Source organism: Corvus cornix, chromosome 26 (genome assembly GCF_000738735.6).
Source record: "Corvus cornix cornix isolate S_Up_H32 chromosome 26, ASM73873v5, whole genome shotgun sequence".
NCBI lineage: Eukaryota > Metazoa > Chordata > Aves > Passeriformes > Corvidae > Corvus > Corvus cornix.
In genome coordinates this window covers 585,885-604,690 of record NC_046354.1, presented here as the reverse complement: position 1 = coordinate 604,690, position 18,806 = coordinate 585,885, and the positions used below count along the sequence as shown (strand labels likewise).

General features: G+C 46.9%; 2 protein-coding genes across 7 annotated transcripts in view; one reads left to right on the top strand and one right to left on the bottom strand.

The window, feature by feature from the left end:
* Positions 1–5,029: 5,029 nt before the first annotated feature.
* Positions 5,030–10,017, top strand: DDX20 (DEAD-box helicase 20). The gene is made up of 11 exons (XM_039565461.1): positions 5,030–5,207; positions 5,251–5,345; positions 5,513–5,681; positions 5,886–6,000; positions 6,083–6,225; positions 6,652–6,790; positions 7,075–7,133; positions 7,475–7,557; positions 8,076–8,181; positions 8,262–8,363; positions 8,719–10,017. The coding sequence occupies exons 1-11, from the start codon at positions 5,054–5,056 to the stop codon at positions 9,816–9,818; spliced, it is 2,265 nt and encodes a 754-aa protein (XP_039421395.1). The 5' UTR covers positions 5,030–5,053; the 3' UTR covers positions 9,819–10,017.
* Positions 10,018–11,155: 1,138 nt separating this feature from the next.
* Positions 11,156–18,806, bottom strand: part of KCND3 (potassium voltage-gated channel subfamily D member 3) — a 113,065-nt gene continuing 105,414 nt past the window's right edge. For all 6 annotated transcript variants that reach the window (XM_039565223.1, XM_039565224.1, XM_010404299.4 and 3 more), the window contains one exon: positions 11,156–17,128. In XM_039565223.1, the coding sequence (XP_039421157.1) occupies positions 16,924–17,128 (205 nt within the window). In that variant the 3' untranslated portion in view covers positions 11,156–16,923. The remainder of the gene's footprint in view (positions 17,129–18,806) is intronic.

Sequence of the window (18,806 nt, the reverse complement as noted above, 5' to 3'; positions counted from 1 at the left end):
GGGCCAGCTCAGCACCCAGGTCTCTGTTCACTGCATCACTCCCGAATTTAACTGATGCTTTCACATCCTTTGACTACTGCAGTACAGCAGAGATACCAATGATAGCCATGGTTATTGGAAGGATCAAATTGAGCTTACACAGTGTTTTACCTTCAGCACGTGTCAAGGATTCAGGAGGCCACCTGCACGTGTACATGGCAAGTGGCAGATGCTGTAAGCACCTGCACCTCTTGCAGGACACCAGACTCTGTGATCTTCTGGCAGATGAACAGGAAGAGTTTCTAGGCTCTGTTTGGCTTCTGCTAAGGACATCTTTTTGATCCATTTTCCAGCCTCCGGGGCTACTCCTGTCCCAGGAGACTGATAAAGGAGTTCATGAGCACAGAATAAAGAAAAGACCAGAATATTCATGTGCTCCAAACTCCTGGGAACTTGCAAGAGAAGAGAAAAATCTGAAATATTTTCTCAGTGGGATTGCCTTACTAAGCAGCATTTTTCTCTTGCGTGTAGACAACTGGTTCAAAGCAGCACCAACACCTCATGCCAGGCCCTGCACTCCTTCCGCTCTGTCATGGTGTAAACCATGAGCAGATGGTGCAGTGCAGTGGAAAATCAGATCTCCGAGAAAATACAGAGCCAAGAATAAAACACCCTCAAGCAGAAAGCTACATGGTTTATTTCAGGATAAAATGAAAAACTGAGATCCTTGGGCAAAAATTAGAATACTCCTTCAGAGTGGAGTATTCCACTTCTATTAACTGCCTCATTCCTTCCTGATTGAGGAAACATCCATCCCTTCACAGCTGAAGGCTCATCTCATTTGTTGTCTTTCAGTTCATTGATCTGGTTTCTCCAGGCTCCCACATGACTGTTCTTTGCTGAACTAACAAGCGTAGTTATCGCTGAATTTTCTTTCCTTTTGACTTTCCTGCACACTGACAACAAACCTTTCAGAATTTCCTCCCACTTCAGCTGCAGCATGACCTGAATTGCATCCATCCTTGTTTAAACCCACTGGGGCAGAAACATCCACCCATAGGTAAGGATATAATGTCAGAACTTTGCCTGGTTTTATATTTGTGCGTAAAGAGATAAAATATCCCTGAAAATCTGACCAGAGATAAAATATCCCTGAAAATCTGACTATTTCTTCTTAAGTCTAATTTAGTGCATACAGTCTCTGCACTTGTGACATGCCTCAACCCCTCACTATGCCCCATCCTCAAAATAAAAACTTTTAACTCTGCTCCGCCAAATTCCAGCTCCTGGCATTGCTCTGCTTGCACTGGAGTGCCAGGAGTAAGTACCAGGGAAGCTCCTTGTGCAGCCACTGTGCTGTCTCGTGCTGAAGAACTACTGGATTTCATCTCGGCTCGCTGCGCTTTCGTGACCTAGATCGTGCTCATACGAGCTGAAAAAATAATTTAGCAAATCTTGGTATCTAAGATTTAAATGGGGTGATGTTTACTTATCTGGAGGAAAACAACAGGAGCGAAATACTGGCATTTCTCACCGTAGAGCTGAAATAGCTGCTCTGACCCGATCCCTGAGGTCTGCTTGCTTTTATCTGCAGCTGCACCCATGCCTGTGCCTGTGGTCACTCCCCCGTGGACTTGAGACTCCATCTGAAGTCTGGGGAGTTCTCCTTGATCCTTGTGAAGAATGTGCCTGACAAGGAACCAAATCCATTCCACAGGAGGGCACTGAAATGAGCTCTAGATGGATGTAAGACATCACCATCCTCCTCATCATCATCATTATTTATGACAGCTCCATGCACCAGACTTGCTGGGAAAAACCCACAACTTTGTCAGTTACTAAAGCAACAGAGAAGATTCGGCTGCTCCAAAGCCTTGCTGCTCCTTGGTAACTTGCCATGCAGCTTTTTTTTCCAGAGGGAAAGTGAATGTGCAGGGTGCTCAGAGTCAATTTTCGGTGGTGAATATGCAGCCACTGTCTCTGCTGGGATCAATGGCCCTTTCACGGTCCTGGGCTCTACTGTACAGAGAACAAACACAGTTTCCATGGCAGTGTAAACACAAATACGTCCCACACTCCAAAGAGTGACTCACGCATGCTGCAGAGAACAGAGAAGCTTCCCTGTCTTAATCTGAAAACATCTGGGAGAGGAGGATGAGATTATCTCACTTTCAAAATATTCTACAAATATTATGTAAACCAGATTTGCTCTGAATAATTCCATGTCTTGGCAGATCTGAAAGACAAATCCTTTGAAGGCAAAGGAATAAGGCAAAGCTGGTACCTGTTTGCAGCAGCAATGTCCAAATCTATAATGAATATATTCGTAAGACACAACCCAACAGTTCAGGAAGCCAATACAAATTATCCACGAGCACTTTACCTCAGTATTTCAAAGAGTCACAACAAGAATTTGAGTGTTGTAAATGAAGAGTAAATTTATAACAAAAGGAGGAGATGGATAAATCTGTGGGAATTATTTAGTACAGGTACTAAGACCTGGTATTGCAGGTGTTAGGCTGAAATAGTCTGAAATAGCGAGAACCTGACCTTGAGTATCAGCAGCATCACTCACAGGTGTCATAGAATATCATTTATCTAAAGCTGATACATTGATATACAGATTCAGAGGAAAAGAAGTCTGCCATGGAATTAAAATCAAATATGTGATGTGCACTTTGTGACAGGGACAAGAATGTGTTGAGCACTTTCTCAGAGGAATAAAACATGCTCTCAGTGTGTATGGGAGGAAGAATTTTCCCTAGCAGGGCTTTTCTACATCCTAAAACCTTGAGGATTTTTATGGCCCCGAGCTAGAGAGTTAACATCCCTTCAAAAGAACCTGTTATTTTAGTAATACTCCAGCTCTGAAGGATGTCTCATCTGCTTATTTTACTAACCTAAATCCTTTCCCAGGACCTACTCTGCCTGCAGAGTATTCAGATTAAATGTCAAGATTTCCAAAGGCTGCTCTGAGCAGGAATACTTCCTTTGGATCCTACTGCAAGCAAAAGCAAAGCAATGTCATGGCAAAACTGCAGATTCCTCTTGGCGGGGCTGACATGTGAATGTCGACAACGGGAATTCAGCACTCGAGAGTCACTGCGGTAAAGCAAGGCCTGAAGGGTGAAGATTCCTATTTATACTGTGACTCGTGGCACAGCACACCACTTACAGAGAGCTTACAACAACGTGAGGAGCAGGAGCAGGTAAGATTTAATATGGGAATAAGGGTTAAAACAAAACTTTTCATGGGTCGACTGACAGAGCTGCAGGAGCCGAAATGTGACACAGCCCCCTCAGTCAAAGCCAAAACCAGCAGGAGAGGGACAACAGATCTGCCAGTCGTCGTGGGGAAGGGTGTCACACACAGGGAGATGGTTTGGAGTCTGTCTGCATCGAACATCTGAAGGAAAATTAAATAGCTACAAACAGCAGTATCTTTCGGAATGACGGCGAGGTGTCTGAGTGTCTCATTAATGCACCACAGAAAATAATGTCTGTCTCCAGATCACCTTGGCTGTACTGCAACTTGTATGAAACCTCAGGGGAGAAAAGGAGTAAGTGAGAAAAATAGAGAGGGGAGCAGTTCCTGCAATGGCTCCTGGGGGTTGCTTTGTCACCTCCTTGCTGCCCTTCCCACCCGGGAACAGTCCCTCCTCACTGCTCTTTCTTGTCTGTTCAAATCACATCAATTTAAAAGGGTTATGAAAGGCTGTATTTAATCAAATGTTTGTTGTGTCCAGGTGTCTTTGTCTGTCTCCTTTCCCAGATTTATCCAGAGACAATTATCTCACGTTGGAGACTCTTTCCCCTTGAGGACCAATGAGAATATCCACTTAAAATTTTAAAAACAATTGGCCCAGCAGAATGCCTGTAGATCCTTTTTCACATCCCGTTACCTGTGCTCTGGGGCACAGTCCCAGCCACCTGCTGCATCCCCCTTGGTGGAGGGGAGCTCCCCAAACTGGAACTGCTCTTTGTCCTGCAGTGCTCGGTACTCAGATAGTCACAGGAAAATATCTTCATAATAAAAAATAACTGAATAGAATCTGACAGACTTTTCTCCCCCAGGAATATAGACATGAGGAATTTCAAAGGCGTGACCAAGCCTGTGATACACCAAAGCCATTAAAATTCATTTAGGCTGCCCAGCACTGTAAGAATAATGACACAGTGTATGTGCTTGTACAGTAGAAGCCACTGTGGAGATTTTCCAAATCCCCTTGCAATGAATGGAAGCGGCATGTCCAGAGCCTCAGAAGTGCTACAATAAAAGTTGATATTCATAAACCCACCCACGATTTAAAATAAGTGGTCTACAGAGTAAGTAACGCACATACAGATTAACACATTTACCCTTTGCTGAGTGAATACTGTACTGTTAATTTTTTGTAGTAAGTAATTTTCTGTAGGCTCATAAATCATGTTTGTGTGTTCTGTGAGCTGTGTCCTCTCCTCGGGGATGGGCACGGCCCCAGGGCTGCCGGAGCTCAGGGAGCGCAGGGTGGGATTTTGGGGTGTCTGTGCAGGGCCAGGAGCTGGGTGCAGTGATGGTTTTGGGGTATTCCGGGCCCGTCCGCACCGGGCCCGCTCTGTCCCCACCTAGTCCCTGCTCTGTCCCGCTCTGTCCCCGCTCTGTCCCCCCCTAGTCCCCGCTCTGTCCCCGCTCTGTCCCCGCTCTGTCCCGCTCTGTCCCCGCTCTGTCCCCCCCCAGTCCCCGCTCTGTCCCCGCTCTGTCCCCGCTCTATCCCCGCTCTGTCCCCGCTCTGTCCCCGCTCTGTCCCCGCTCTATCCCCGCTCTGTCCCCGCTCTGTCCCCCCCCAGTCCCCGCTCTGTCCCCGCCCTGTCCCCGCTCTGTCCCCGCCCTGTCCCCGCTCTATCCCCGCTCTATCCCCGCTCTGTCCCCCCCAGTCCCCGCTCTGTCCCGCTCTGTCCCGCCCTGTCCCGCCCTGAGGCGGAGCCGCCGTCATCTTCCCTCTGCCCCGGCGCCCCCTGGCGGCGGCACCGGCGGCCCGCCCCGGCGCGGGATTACGGCACATCTCGCGAGACTTCGCCCACCCGCCCCGCCAAGATGGCGGCGCCCGCGGAGGCGCAGGGCCGGTTCCGCACCCGGGACGTGCTGGTGCCCGGCGGCCCCTCCGACTTCGGCTCCCTCCTGCTGTCGCCGCCGGTGGTAGCGGGGCTGGAGGCTGCCGGGTTCCATCGGGCCGGGCGCGGGGCCGGGGGCTCCCCGGGGGCTGCCCTGACCCCCGTGGCCGCTCTTTGCAGATCTCATCGTGCAGGCCAAGTCTGGCACCGGCAAGACCTGCGTGTTCGCCACCATCGCCCTGGACGCGGTGCTGCTGGAGAGCCCCGCCACGCAGGTGGGCCCGGGCCGGGGGTGCTTTAGGAGGGGAAATCGCTCTTTTGGGGGGAAATACGGCGTTGAAGGCCGTGAGACACAGCGCTGGAAAGCACCACCGCGCTGGGAGCGAGCTCTCAGCGCCGTCCTGCGGCTTTAATCCTCCCGTTTAATCCTTGCCCCGCGCAGATCCTGATCCTGGCTCCCACGAGGGAGATTGCCGTGCAGATCCACGCCGTGATCACAGCGATTGCCATAAAAATGGAAGGCTTGGAATGCCATGTCTTCATTGGAGGGACTCCTCTGAGCCAGGACAAAAGCAGGCTGAAGAAGTGCCACATAGCTGTGGGCTCCCCAGGTAGGGAGGAGCTTTGCTGAGATTTGTGTCCTGTGTGATCCTCCACGATACAATAACTGGGGCTTCGGAAGGCTGGCTTGGGTTTGTTTGTTGTCATTAACAGGGCAGAGCCTCAAAGGTAATTTAAAAATACTTTAAAAGTTCATCATTAGAATGTTTCAGTTCGTGTTCTTGAAGCTGTTTTTACTTTTCCCTCCCCTGCAGGTCGGATCAAGCAGCTCATCGAGCTGGACTACCTGAGCACAGCCAGCGTCCGGCTCTTCGTCCTGGACGAGGCAGACAAGCTGCTGGAGGAGGGCAGCTTCCAGGAACAGATCAAGTAAGGAAAAACCCTTCCCTCATGCCTGTATCATTACATCAGGTGTGTTTTGGTAAATAATTCCCATGGCTTTGTCCCGCAGTTGGATCTACTCCTCACTCCCAACCAATAAGCAGATGTTGGCAGTTTCAGCCACTTACCCTGAGTCCTTGGCTGCTGCTCTCACCAGGTACATGAGGGAGCCCACGTTTGTGAGGCTGAACCCCACGGATCCAGGCCTCCTTGGTAAGCACATGAACAGCAGGTAGACCGACACTGTTAGCAGCAAATTCAGAGGACGAGACTAAAACCAAAACACATGCCTTTAAAATGCATGATTTTCCATAATTTCACCTGTATCTGAGTTGTTCAGTTTACGAATATTGATTCCTAGTGTTGATGTTGTGAATCTTGAAGTGGAATGAGATGGTCTTTGAAGGCCTTTCCATCCCAAACCAGTCTGTGATTCTGTATATTTAAAATACCAGTGACAAATGGAACTTTGCTGTTTCTATCATTCAAAAAATATTTCAGCCTTTTAAGAAAAACTTTTCCTGGAGGTTCTTATGCTTGTCTTTGTTTGAAGTTTTCCTTCAGCTGCAGTATCACATGATTACAGGACTACAGGTTTTTATGGCAACCCCTAATCTGTTGTTTTGGTTTCTTGCTCAGGGCTGAAGCAGTACTACAAAATTGTGAATTCCCATCCCCTTCCACATAAAACCTTTGAGGAAAAAACCCGGCACCTGCAGGAGTTGTTCAGTAAGATCCCATTCAACCAAGCCTTAGTCTTCTCAAATCTGCATAGCAGGTAATGCATTTGAAATAACATCTGGACAAAGCTTGTTTGAAAGCAGCGGTTGTAATGTCCAGCCATGGATAAATTTCTGTGCATATGGATAAATTTATGAGACCTGTGAGGTCTCAGAGCAGTCTGCAAACTTCAGGTGTGAAATACACCCTGAGGAATGCAGCGGGAAATACTGAAAATACAGAAATGCAGTCCTTGGCTGTAGACAGTAACCTAAGAAATGCCCTGGGGTTGTTAGGCCTGGGGTTTTATTTCCAATTTTCATTGTGTGTGTGTTCCCTCAGGGCTCAACATCTGGCTGAAATACTGACATCCAGAGGCTTCCCTGCCGAGTGCATTTCAGGTAAATCCATTTACAACTTTCTGATTCTACTGAAATTGTGCATAAACGTGACCTAAAATAGGAAAATTAATCTTGAATCTTGCCTTGCACGGCCTCTGGTTAAATGGCTGAGAAGAACATTTGAACCTTCATAGGTCTTTTCAAGACTCAACAAGCAAAAGAATTATTTCTGTAATGAGTAACCTGAGTTTTCAAGTTTTGTTTGTTCCTTCTTTACTCATTTGGAAGTGGTGTTTGAGGAAGTTTCTGTCTTACTTCTGACAATACAAAGCAACATTTTCTAAAATGTGAGGGGCATAAAGATGAAGAATGTAACCTGCTTCTGATTTTTATCTTCCTAGGCAACATGAATCAGAATCAGCGACTTGATGCCATGGCTAAATTAAAGCAATTCCACTGCAGAGTTCTGATTTCCACAGACTTGGTGAGCTTTTACTGCTTTCAAACAAGCTTTTTACAGATTTTATTTCAAACTTATTAACTGCTCTGCAAATTTTACAGCATGCAGGAGTATTGCACGTAAAGTTACTTCAGAGGATTAGATTTGGCTTGGAAGTGGAGAGAACATGAATGTGCTGATAAGCACCGTGGGGTTTCTGACTTCTTTTCACTGTGAGGCTCAGAAATCACCCCCAGTGCCTCATCTGCCTGCCCATGGCAGGGGGTTGGAATGGGATGATACTTTTAGGGCTCATCCAACCCAACCCATTCTGTGATCTGGCTCAAAAGTAGTTTTCAATTTATCTGTTGCTTTGCAGCTGGAAGTTTTACTCTGTGGGCAGTGTGTTGTGAGTGCCAAACATGGCAGAGATGACCCTGGGGAGGTTGGACCAGATGACCCCACTCTGGTCCCGTCCAGCCTCTCTGTGGGTCTGTATTTATTTAAAGCTCTGTTGAATTATTCAGCTCTCACTGCCCTTTTTTCCTCCTCACTTTCTGCAGACATCTCGTGGAATTGATGCTGAGAGGGTGAACCTGGTCATCAACCTGGACGTGCCCCTGGACTGGGAGACCTACATGCACCGCATTGGCCGAGCCGGGCGCTTCGGTAGGGACAGCCCTGGCACCCTGCAGCTCTGCTGGGCTCTGCTGGCCCTCCTTGGGAATTAACTCTGTTCCATCTCACAGGCACCTTGGGTTTATCTGTGACCTACTGCTGCCGTGGGGAGGAGGAGAACATGATGATGAAAATTGCTCAGAAGTGCAACCTGCAGCTTCTTCCTCTGCCGGGTAGGCTCTGTGCTGGGGATGCCGCTGGGCTTGGGGGTTTTCTGCTAGTCAGAGCTTCAGACAAGTCCAGGGGGCTGATGTGGGGCTCTTCTGTTGGGGCTGCTTTGCTTTTAGTCCAGGTTCTTCACACTCTGCTCCTGACAAGTGATGTAGTGTTTGTCTTGAGCTGTCTTTGATGCCTTCTATGAAGGAAATGTTCTGGCTCTTTAAACTCTTGAAGAATTTAAGGGGTTGGTTTGTGGTCCTCACTTGATGTCTTAACATGTGATTTTGAGAAGCTTCACTTGGGTACTTGTGTGAGTTCAGAGGGAGGGATGCACTTGATTGAGTGGCTGCTTGTTTTTCTGCTGTGCAGAGCCCATCCCTCCTGGAATGATGGAGCAGTTTGAAGATGGGGAGGTAGAAGTTAAACCTGCAATACCTACAGCTCCTTTGGGGAATTGTGACACTGTGTGTCCTAAACCAGAGGAACCAGTGCTGCAGCCTGTCCAGAATGGCTTTTCAGACACACCTCAGCCTCTCTCTAATCTTCCAAGGGATAATTCTTCTGTAGAAAGGCCAAAAAAGACTCTGAAGCAAAAAAAGATTAAAAAGTGCACAAATCCTGCAAATGTAGAGGAAAATAGTAGAACCCCCCAAACTTCCAACTGTCGCACAGAACGGAGGAATCAAGTCAAACCCATCTCCAGGATGGATGCACAGCACAGCACTCAGGCTCCAGATGAGGAGGCCTTAAAAAAAAATCTTCCCAAAATTCCATGCTTGTCTTCTTTCAAAAACCAACTCACCAATCCCTGGAGCTTCTCAGATTTCGTTGAAGACTATGAGCATTTCATTAAAGAAGGGTCAGAGAGAGAGGTGGAGATTTTAAGAAGTTATTCAGGCCCAGGAGAGCAACGTGAGCTGCCCAGAAGTGGGGATGTGGAGTGGGAAGAGATGGAACATCACACAGAGATGGCAGCAAACGGGGATGTGTCTGCTGACTCTGATGGCTCAGACAGCTCCAGGGATTCCCTTAGTAGTGGGGCCAATAACTCGTGCTTTGGGGCACTTTCAGACACACAGGACCGAAATGCTGTGCCCACAGCACGGCAGGGCCCGGCAGCTTTCTGTCCTGCACCGGAGAAGCCTTGGGAGCGATCCCACATCCCAAGGCAAAATGAAGTGAAAAAGAAAGTTCTGAAACCAAGTGCTAAACACAAGAAAAGCCACAACCATCAATTCTCCAGTCCTTCCACGAGGAGGACTGAAGAGGAGCAGACCTGCAGCTCCTGGGATGATGCTCTGCATGAGGGCTGGAGTTACGAGGACTACTGGCAATGTTACTACGATGCCTGGCAGAGCTACTACGCAGCAGTGTCCCACTACAGCAGGAGTTACTGGCAGTTCAGCTGGATGAGTGCCTACCACATCAACTCAGTCTATCTCCGGGAGCTGCTGAAAGGTGGGGATTGATGTCCTGATGCTCCTGGTTGGGACCAGGAATGGACAGGGTCTGTGACAACAGTGCTGCCCTAAAGGACACTGATAAGGGACAGACATTGTTTGAGATTGAAGAAAAATGGGGTCTTTTTATAAGCAGCTGTGTCTGGTAAATGTTTTACAGAGGTCCAGTGACCATGTTACAATTTGTTAATAAAAGGAAAAGAAAGGATGCTCAGGTGGAATCTTTTCAATCCAAAGTAAACAAAGGATGATAAAAGGCAGCCACTTCCACGTAAGAAATGTCAGAAAGGAGAAAATACAAAGCAATCCCAGTTGTATTTCATGGAATCCCAGACTGGTTTGTGTGGGAAGGGACCTTAAAGCTCATCTTGCTCCACCCCTGCCCTGGGCAAGGACACCTCCCACTGTCCCAGGGTGCTCCCAGCCCCAATGTCCAGCCTGGCCTGGGGCATTGCCAGGGATCCAGGGGCAGCCACAGCTGCTCTGGGCACCCTGTGCCAGGGCCTCACCTCCCTCTTGCCTTGCCTTCCCTGTGACTGTTGGGTGAAGATGAATTCCCTGTGTGACTCCAGGGTCTGTTCAAAGTTGGTGATCATCCCATTTTCCCTAATTCTCTTGGTAAACACCAGGCACTGACTATATCCCTGTGAAGTGGCAGAGTGAAACGAGCATCTCAATGCCTGTATTGCTAATTTAAATCCAGTTAATTAACACTGAATAAATAACATTTCTATAGCAAGGTGTGCAGCAAGCTGTGTGGTAGAGGATTTAATTATGTAGAAAATGTGCAGCAATCATAATTGGTCTGTCCCTCTGGGTGCAACAATATCAGACTTCCCACACTTACAGGAAAGCTTTAATTAGAAATGGAATTACCTATTAGTGCTAAAACTAATTGATATTTCCTGTTTGGCTTGTACAGAGCTGTCCTGGGGCAGGAAAAGATGGGAGTGCTGGCTGGCTCAGGGTGCTGACCCCGGGTTGCCTCTGCACTAATTTTGAAAGGTTTTCTTTTTGTACTTTGTTCCTGCCTTATTCCTTTTGTGTCACAAATGACTCCAGGGAGGGGTTTCCCTTTGTCTTCGTAGTTGGAAAAGGCCAAGACAGCTTGATTCTGTTTCCAAGATGATTTTTTTGCAACTCTTAACATTCCCAAAGAGGACACGGTGAGGGATGCACTTCAGTATCTGCATTATTGCTGTCCTGTGACATCCCACTGATTTCATTAATGATTGCTTGGGGAAGAGTTAATTGGTACTTAAATGCAACTCAGTGGCCTTGGTCAACACCCAAAATTCTCCAAAAGAACCTCCCAGAAGTTTTTTAGAAGAAATTACAGCATCCTGTTGGTATTTGTGGCACATACTCTGTTTAATCCGGATTGGATACATCAGGTACAGCAGTGGCACAAGACTCAATACTGTAAATGATATACAAGTTTCAACATATGCACTACAATTCCAAAAGAAGACAACAGGAAACTTGGTTCTTCTAGAAAGTTGTTCTCAAATGAAGCTACCTGCAGTTGTGTCCAGTACATTTCGTATCTGTCCTCTGATGTTTGTAAAGCAAAGCCCATTTAAAGTACGAAAATAGAAAATAATAAAGTTGAGAGCTTCTTATAACATAGAACTCCTAAAGAAAACACCATTGCATTGGAATGCCATACTGGTTTATCAAAAATAGACCATCACACCATTTTTAGAGACTTGGTTGGCCCGAGGAGCCCACGGGAGCTCCCAGTCATGGTTGAACAGTGGGGAAGAGCATTGGTGTGGTTGGGACCTTCTCCCAGCTGAGGCTCTGGAATAGCACTGGTTTAACCCAAAGTGGGAAGGGACACACGGATACACACAGAGGAACAGACCTGACTGAGAACAGGAGGAGGGATTTTCACAAGCTCTTTGTCACCTGGTCTTTTGTTCCACCTAAAGCATTTCTGGCACAGGTTTTGCTCCCTGAACAGAAGGAGCAGTTCTGGCGCTCTGTATCCAGAATTCCCTGTGGGATTTTGGGGTGGCATGAATTGAGCTCCACTCAGTGCAAGAGGAGGTGCTCATTGCTCTACAGGCTGTAGAATTGGCAGAGAGGTGAAATGACTTCTTTGAGGTCACTTAGTGGTTGCTCAGGAAATCAGGAGCAGAACCCAGGCTGCTGATGCTCAGCTCCTGATGTTCACTGCCTCCCCTTTGCTCTTACAGTTTTAGAAAGAGAAAATCACCATGGGCAGAGTTTTTGGCAAATACAAAGCCTAAAAAACTTGGGCTTTAAACCCATGGATCTACTGCAGTTGGCTCCAAGTGTTGGAGAAAAATGTATGTTTTAAAACAAAAAATTAATTGAGATAGACTGGATGGGTGAATCATGTGGAAAAGGTGTTTTATTCACCTAACTTTAAAAACAGAATTAAGTTTGCAGTTCAAAGCTATTGATATTCACCAGCCCTCCACGAGTGCTGACTTTGTAACTCTGCCTTAGTCCAACAGATAAAACACTACGAAGTCCCAGGGATGTTGCAACACATAAATTAAATGTGATTTTTCATTTCCTGAATTTACAATACATGCAAGATGCAGCATGTTTGCAACCTCTTTACTTAGAAAAGCAAAATCTTGAAGGAAATTTGCTTTCTTTAGCTGGTATTAATCTGATTTTCATGCACATGCCTGAAGCTGTCTAGATGAGAATGACAAGTGCTGGGTTGCAGTACAGGTGTATTAGCAACAGGCTTAGGTTAAACAAGTGGCATTGACTAAATTTAGTCTTTCTGGCCAATTAAAGATATACATTGAATTATCCACGAACTTTATTCCACACTAAAGCCATGTGTGTTACTTGGGTTGTCTTTTCCCCTGTTCACTTTTAACAAAGGTAATTATTTAATAGATAAAAGCAGTCTCTGCGATAAGAATTTGGTGCAGAAAGTTTTATATTTCTCATGTGGAAAGGAGGGGAAATGGTGCAAGGGACTATAAATGGCTGCAAGAGAAATACAAGGAAATACAAGGAAAGAATTATGGCTGAACAGCTGGGGAAAAATCCTTGACATTGAAGTCTGTCACTCTGGAATGAGCTCTCCAGGGAGGCAGTGGGAGTCCTGCGAGAATTTGAAGTCTAATCTAGAAAAAGCAATGCCATATCACAGTGAAGGATCTTGTGCTAGTGGAGGATGGATTCAACTGTTTAATTTTTGTGTGCCAAGATGTATTATCTGTGGCCTCTTCTTTAGGGGTGTCCTTAAGATTTTTAAGGAAAATGAAAGCAAAGGGTGGATTTTGGAAAGAGTAGATGGATGTCAAAGCCTATGTGTGAAAGGTATTCTTCATCATTTGCTGCCAGCTGGGTGTGAATCCTGTTAGCAGCTCAATGCCAGGTGAGAAGAGAGGAAATCTAATGATAGAAGAGGCTGAAAATCGGTGAAAATATTTTTCCTTCAGAAAAAGCTTTGGAAAGGAAATAAAATGCTCAGAAAAAGGAGTTGCTCCTTTGATATTTTTAATATTGCTTTAGGAAAGTCTGAAAAAATAATGCCCTTCCACTTGCTTTGTGTACAAAGAATCCATTTTTATCTCTTTTTTAAAGGAACTTTTCTAAAACTCTAAAAAGTCGTAAGGAATGAGAGGAGGGGGAAGGCTTTGAACTGAAGTGCCAGCACAGCACTGAGGTTCTGCCAGGCTCATGGGGCTGTTCTCCAGAGCCTGCCCCTGATCCTGGTGCTGTTCCTGGCAGGGGGACCCCAGCTGGAGCAGCCCCTGCCCGGTGCCTGGGGACGGCCGGGAGGGCAGGGCCGGGTGCTGGTTTAGTGTCGGGGTCCAGGGACGTGTGTGAGCCCGGGGAAGGGTTGGGGTGCTGGTAAGGCAGGGCAGCACTGGGAGCACTGGAGGGAATGATCCACGTCCTTCAGGTGAAGTTCTGCCTTAGGAATTCTCAGGAGTGGCTTGGCCTGCTCTCGGTGCTGTTTAAGGATTCTGAAGTTTGGGGAAGCTGTTGTGCCTCCCTTTGGTCAGGGCCGAGGGGCCGTAGTGCAGCTCCCTGCTCTGCTGTGCGGACGCTGGTCCTTCTCCCCCTGTGCAGCCCGGGGATGCTCTGTTGCTGCCTGGCAGCCCCTGCAGGGATGGATCTCTGTCCCTGCAGCTCCCGTGGGTGCTCAGTGCCCTCCCGGGGGGGCTCCCAGGGTTTCCACAGCGCAGTCCCAGGTGCTTTCGGAAGCTTTCCTTGGGCTACTGCAGAGGATAAAGGGAGCTAATGCCTCCATTAAAAATACTTTTAGCCCTGTTCCTCTAGGCTTAGACTTCCTTAATTTTGTGTGTTTTTATCCTCTGAGAGCCTGTGCTGAGGAACTGACAGCGTGGGGCAGCACCTGCCCAGTTCATGGCAGAGGCACAAGCCGTGGTTCCCCAGCAAGGATAATAATTCCTGGTTTAGGGAAGGGAACAGAGGCTGTGGCTGCTTTGGCAATCAGAGCCCAAGCAGCCAGCCAGAAACTCCTGGAACTGGCATTCCTCCTTTTTTTAAACTCTTAAAATTGAATGTTATATTTTCTTTTCCAAAAAGTTTGTTTGCCAGCAATTAGAAGCCCCAATAGTGCTTTGGACAAGGGCTGCCACGATGGCTATTTACAGATACAGAGATGTGAAGTGCTTTGTTCACCACTCCACACTAAATCAGGAATAAGAAAGGCAGCACCAAGAATCCAGGTGGAATCCCTGACTCTTTGTAATTTTTATTCCTGTCCCCTGTCAGCACGGGGGCATTTCACCCTCACTCTGTGCCAGTGGAGATGAGGTTGCAAAGGTGGCAAGTGGTGGAGAGCAAGGCCTCTGATCTAGAACGGCAGGGGTGCTCAGATGATGACAGTTGATGAAATTAAAGCAAAAATTAAATTAAAACATCAAGAAAAAAACTCAATAATGGTCAGATTAACTGCAGTATAACCTCCTACAGGAAGCAGCAAAAGGCAGAGCATTTTAATCTTTTAAAACAGGACTAAACATAGTTTTTGGGTAACATATTACAGCACTGGAATAAATGACTAGAAGCTGGTGCAGCTACTGGAGGCTCAGCCATAGCCCTACTGTTCCTAGGATGTTGTAGGATTCTAAGGAGGGTATTGAGTTAATGCATCAGCCATCACTCACTCGCAGCAGGAGCGCTACCAAAGCAGGGTGCCAGCTCGTATGTGTAAGTCAGCGTTAATTACCTATACATGTATGAGTCTGTAATTAGTTACATGTGTATGTATATGTGCATATAAATATTACATCAGGAGAGGTTATGGCAGATGTTAAAAAAAAATCATCCCTTTGCTGAATCAGCCTCAAACACGCTTTGAGCCCTTCTTCTAACTCTGACGTTGGTAAAATCACTGCTCCGAACAGGACATGGGATGTCTTTCCCTGTTCCCTCCAGGCTGGTGGGGGCAGTGCATTGGCCTTGGAGAGGTTTGTGCCATGACCACAGGGATCAGCCAGACAGGGTGGGACAGGTGGGAGGGAACGCGGGGGATGTTCCTCACTCTGCCCTTCAGGGATCCCCCTGTAAAAGGGGGCTCCAGGAAGGCAGAACGGCAGGAAAAGGTTCCTCTTGGCAGGGGGGAATCAGTTATGTCAGGCCCATGAATTTCCTCACGGTGAATCATTCCTAGGAAGGTCTCAGGACGAGGTGCCAGTCACAGGATGAGGTACCTGGCAGTACCACACAGTGTTCTTCAGTTTTTGGTTATCTGTTAGTTCATGATTAGACTTTGCCCAAGCTAAGTGTAGAACTGTGAAAAGGAAACGCTGTCTGTACCAAGCGTTATCAAACGTTTCCCAAACTCCAGTACTGCTCCCCCTTCTCAAGCAGATCCTGTGCTGGGACTGGAGAACTGAAATTGCTGACCTGGTCTATCCCCAAAATCAATGCAGCCCAGAAGCCATGGATGGGACAACTGGAGCCCTAAGACTGTGAAAAAGCCAAATACCTCTCTGTCCATGCAAGATATTTGGCTCCGGGGTTAATTATTATCAAGTATAAATCCAGACATTATTTGGCTACTATTTACAATGGGTTATACGTCCAGTGCTAGCAAAGAAATTTCTATATAGAAACCAAAACTTAAAAATCATGGGCATACATTACAAGGAACCTCTGTTAGACTCAGGAACGCTTGATGCAGTCGAGTTCAGTGCTTTCATTCTTTGCCATTTGTGTGCACAGTATTAAAAAAGAATCCTACTTTTTTTTTTCCTTTTTAAAAATACAGAACTGTAGTCTAGTCACACTCTTACAAGTAAGTGATAACAAAAATAGAAAGCAGATACCCAGGTGGGACTAAAACTCTACTAAAGCCTGTCTCTTTTTTTTGTTGTTGTTTTTGCTTTTCTCCACAAATATGTTTCCACAGACAATAATTAGCAGACAAACACACTGTTTGCAATTGCACTGTATTGACTTAAAAGGTGGATACAAAATAGTCTAAATCCAGGGTGGAAGGTGTGTGTGTGCGTGTGGGTGTGCACAGGGGGTGCTGGCACACCTGGGGTTCTGCTGGGCACCCACCCTGGCAAGGCCCTGCCCTCGAGTTCGGTGGCTCTGCACACTCACACACACACACACACAGCGATGGGGGAACTGCTGTGACAGGTGGCTTCTTTTGTCTAAATTTTTCCTATAAAAGAAAAAAAAAAAGTGAAATTTTGGTTGGTTTAAAGGTTCTGCTCCATGAAGAAAAAAAAAAAATCACAAAATCCATTGTTTTTCACCTTTTCAGTCATTTCCTCATGAATAAATATTATCCATTAAAAACCTTTAAAAAGGTGCTGCGATACACAGTGTTATATTTCCATTTGCTTCAGTGACTCTCTGGTTGCCATGATGATTCCTTCCTCCAGCCTCTGCAGCTGCTTTTTGCCCCGTGCCACGGCACAACTCGCTCTCCACGCAGGTTTTCCCTCCATCCAGCCCCTTCCTCCCTCTCCCACTCGTGCCTCAGTCCGTGTCTGGAGAAGCTGCCCCGCTCGGGCCCCTGGTGACAAACGCCGGCTCGGTCCGTCCCGGCAGCAAGGAGGGGGCGTGGAGGCGAGCAGGGAGAGGGGCTCCGGGCTCCCCCCGGCCCTTCCGCGCAGGACGCGCCTTACAGGGCGGAGACCTTGACGATGTTGGTGGTGGCCGAGCTGGGAATGTTCGTGGCGTGGCCGGGGCTGCCCGGGCCGGGTCTGCTCTCGCCCTCGGGCGTCAGCGCCGGCGGCGTGGGGATGCTGATGATGGCTGTGGTGATCTGGGCAGCTTTGCAGTTCGGTCTCAGCCCATCGTCTGATTTCATGTTGAGGCTGGAACGACTAGAAAACAAATTTAGTGCTTGGCTTGTTTTTCAAAATGAGGTAGTAGAAAGGATGGGAATGGTTGTGGTTCTTAATCAGGATCTTATTCAGCTGAAATATTCAAAGACTCCACTTAAACGTCCCCCCCCCGTTCCTGCAAGGCACCATTTATGTCTACACAGATTACACCAAGCTTTGGTAATGTTCCCCCTGGTTAGGATACAGCTTTTCACAGGGCAAATTGTTCTGTTTCCATTTCCTTCTTGCATAATTCTAGTTTATTTAAAAGGACATCTAAATACACCGTCCTGTGTACTGCATCTTTTCAGAGCACAGGTAGTTCTTTCTGAGAAAGATGTTGTCTTCCTTGCATTTCAAATACCTCTTTCATATTCACTGTCCCTTGATCTTTTCTATTTTATTTCTCTCTGCAGTAGTTTCAAGGATCTGACAGCTGGGAGCATTCTTATTAGATCTGCATCAATTGCATCCTATAATTAATTACAGAGGGAAAATGATAGGTTGATTTCTGTGCATCTGCACAGCTACAGGAGTCTGCTATTACCAGCCCAACATGTTCATTTTCAACACAAGGCCTGTCCTTTCAGAATGTAAAGCTCCCAGTTGGGAAGCGGCTGCTGTTGTTACCTCGGAGTGACTCACCAGAGGATGGTTTTTGATCTCTCAAACACCAGGAATAGAACCCACTCCGCTCCCTGGATGCCTCGGGCACAACCTGAGAGTGGGGCAGCCTCAGGCACTGGGTGCTTCTGCCAGTTTCAACCAGTACACCCACTTGGTTGCATTCCACATGAAAAACAGCTGAGAAGCTTCTTTTTCTCTCTCCATCCTTGCACAGTTTGGTAAGCAAGTGAAATAAGTGTTGACTTTTAAAATATCACTGGCATCTGATTTAGCACCCAGAACAGTTGACACTCCTGTGAATTACTGCTTCAGGTGCTGGTTTAAAATATTGTCATGTTGAAACTGAAATAGCTGGAGACTTGTTTTGTACTTATTCATTCATAATTCATGCTCTGAAATGCCCTTCTGGCACAAAGCAATCGCTTGCTGCCCTAAAGGCAGCTTTGTTTCGGTTTTTACATCCCTTTGATAGGAATGAGGAGAAGAGGAATGGGACATTCAAAACCAGCCCTGGTGCACAAGAAACTTAATGGGCTGAGGGGGATTTAGAAAGTAATTTAATTTTTGCAGGAATTATATGGTGAATAAATGATTCTTTTTCAGCAATTTATGTATAAAATTAAATTTAAAATATTTTGTATTAAAGGACACTTCAACTGTGTCCTTTATGGCTTTTTAGGTCACAGCTACTAAGACACCATTGTGAAATTCCTCTTGTTTGTTTTCCAGTGATGCTTAGAGTGGCAATTTAGATTTTTGGACAATGGAAATCAGTGGAGTGTCCCGGGGGGACCACGTCAGCTCTCCAACAGCTTTGGCTGACAGACACTGCTGGCCCATTCATTTTGCCAACATGACCATTCCCTGGGGAGCCTGTTCCGTGCCCCACCACCCTCTGGGAGAAGAACCTTTTCCTGATATCCACCTACAAGCTGCGCTGGAGTCTGGCTTTAATCTGGTTCTTCCCAGGACAGCCAGGAGCCACTTCCCTTGGGTCATCACTGGGAGGGACACAAAGATGCTGCCACCAGCCCCTGGCTGGGGAACAGCC

Excerpts from the sequence above, each read along its gene's own strand:
- DDX20 (XM_039565461.1), top strand. The coding sequence starts at position 5,054 with ATGGCGGCGCCCGCGGAGGCGCAGGGCCGGTTCCGCACCCGGGACGTG. Across the intron at positions 7,134-7,474 it reads CCCTGCCGAGTGCATTTCAG|GCAACATGAATCAGAATCAG; the intron begins GTAAATCCATTT and ends TTATCTTCCTAG. Across the intron at positions 8,364-8,718 it reads GCAGCTTCTTCCTCTGCCGG|AGCCCATCCCTCCTGGAATG; the intron begins GTAGGCTCTGTG and ends TCTGCTGTGCAG.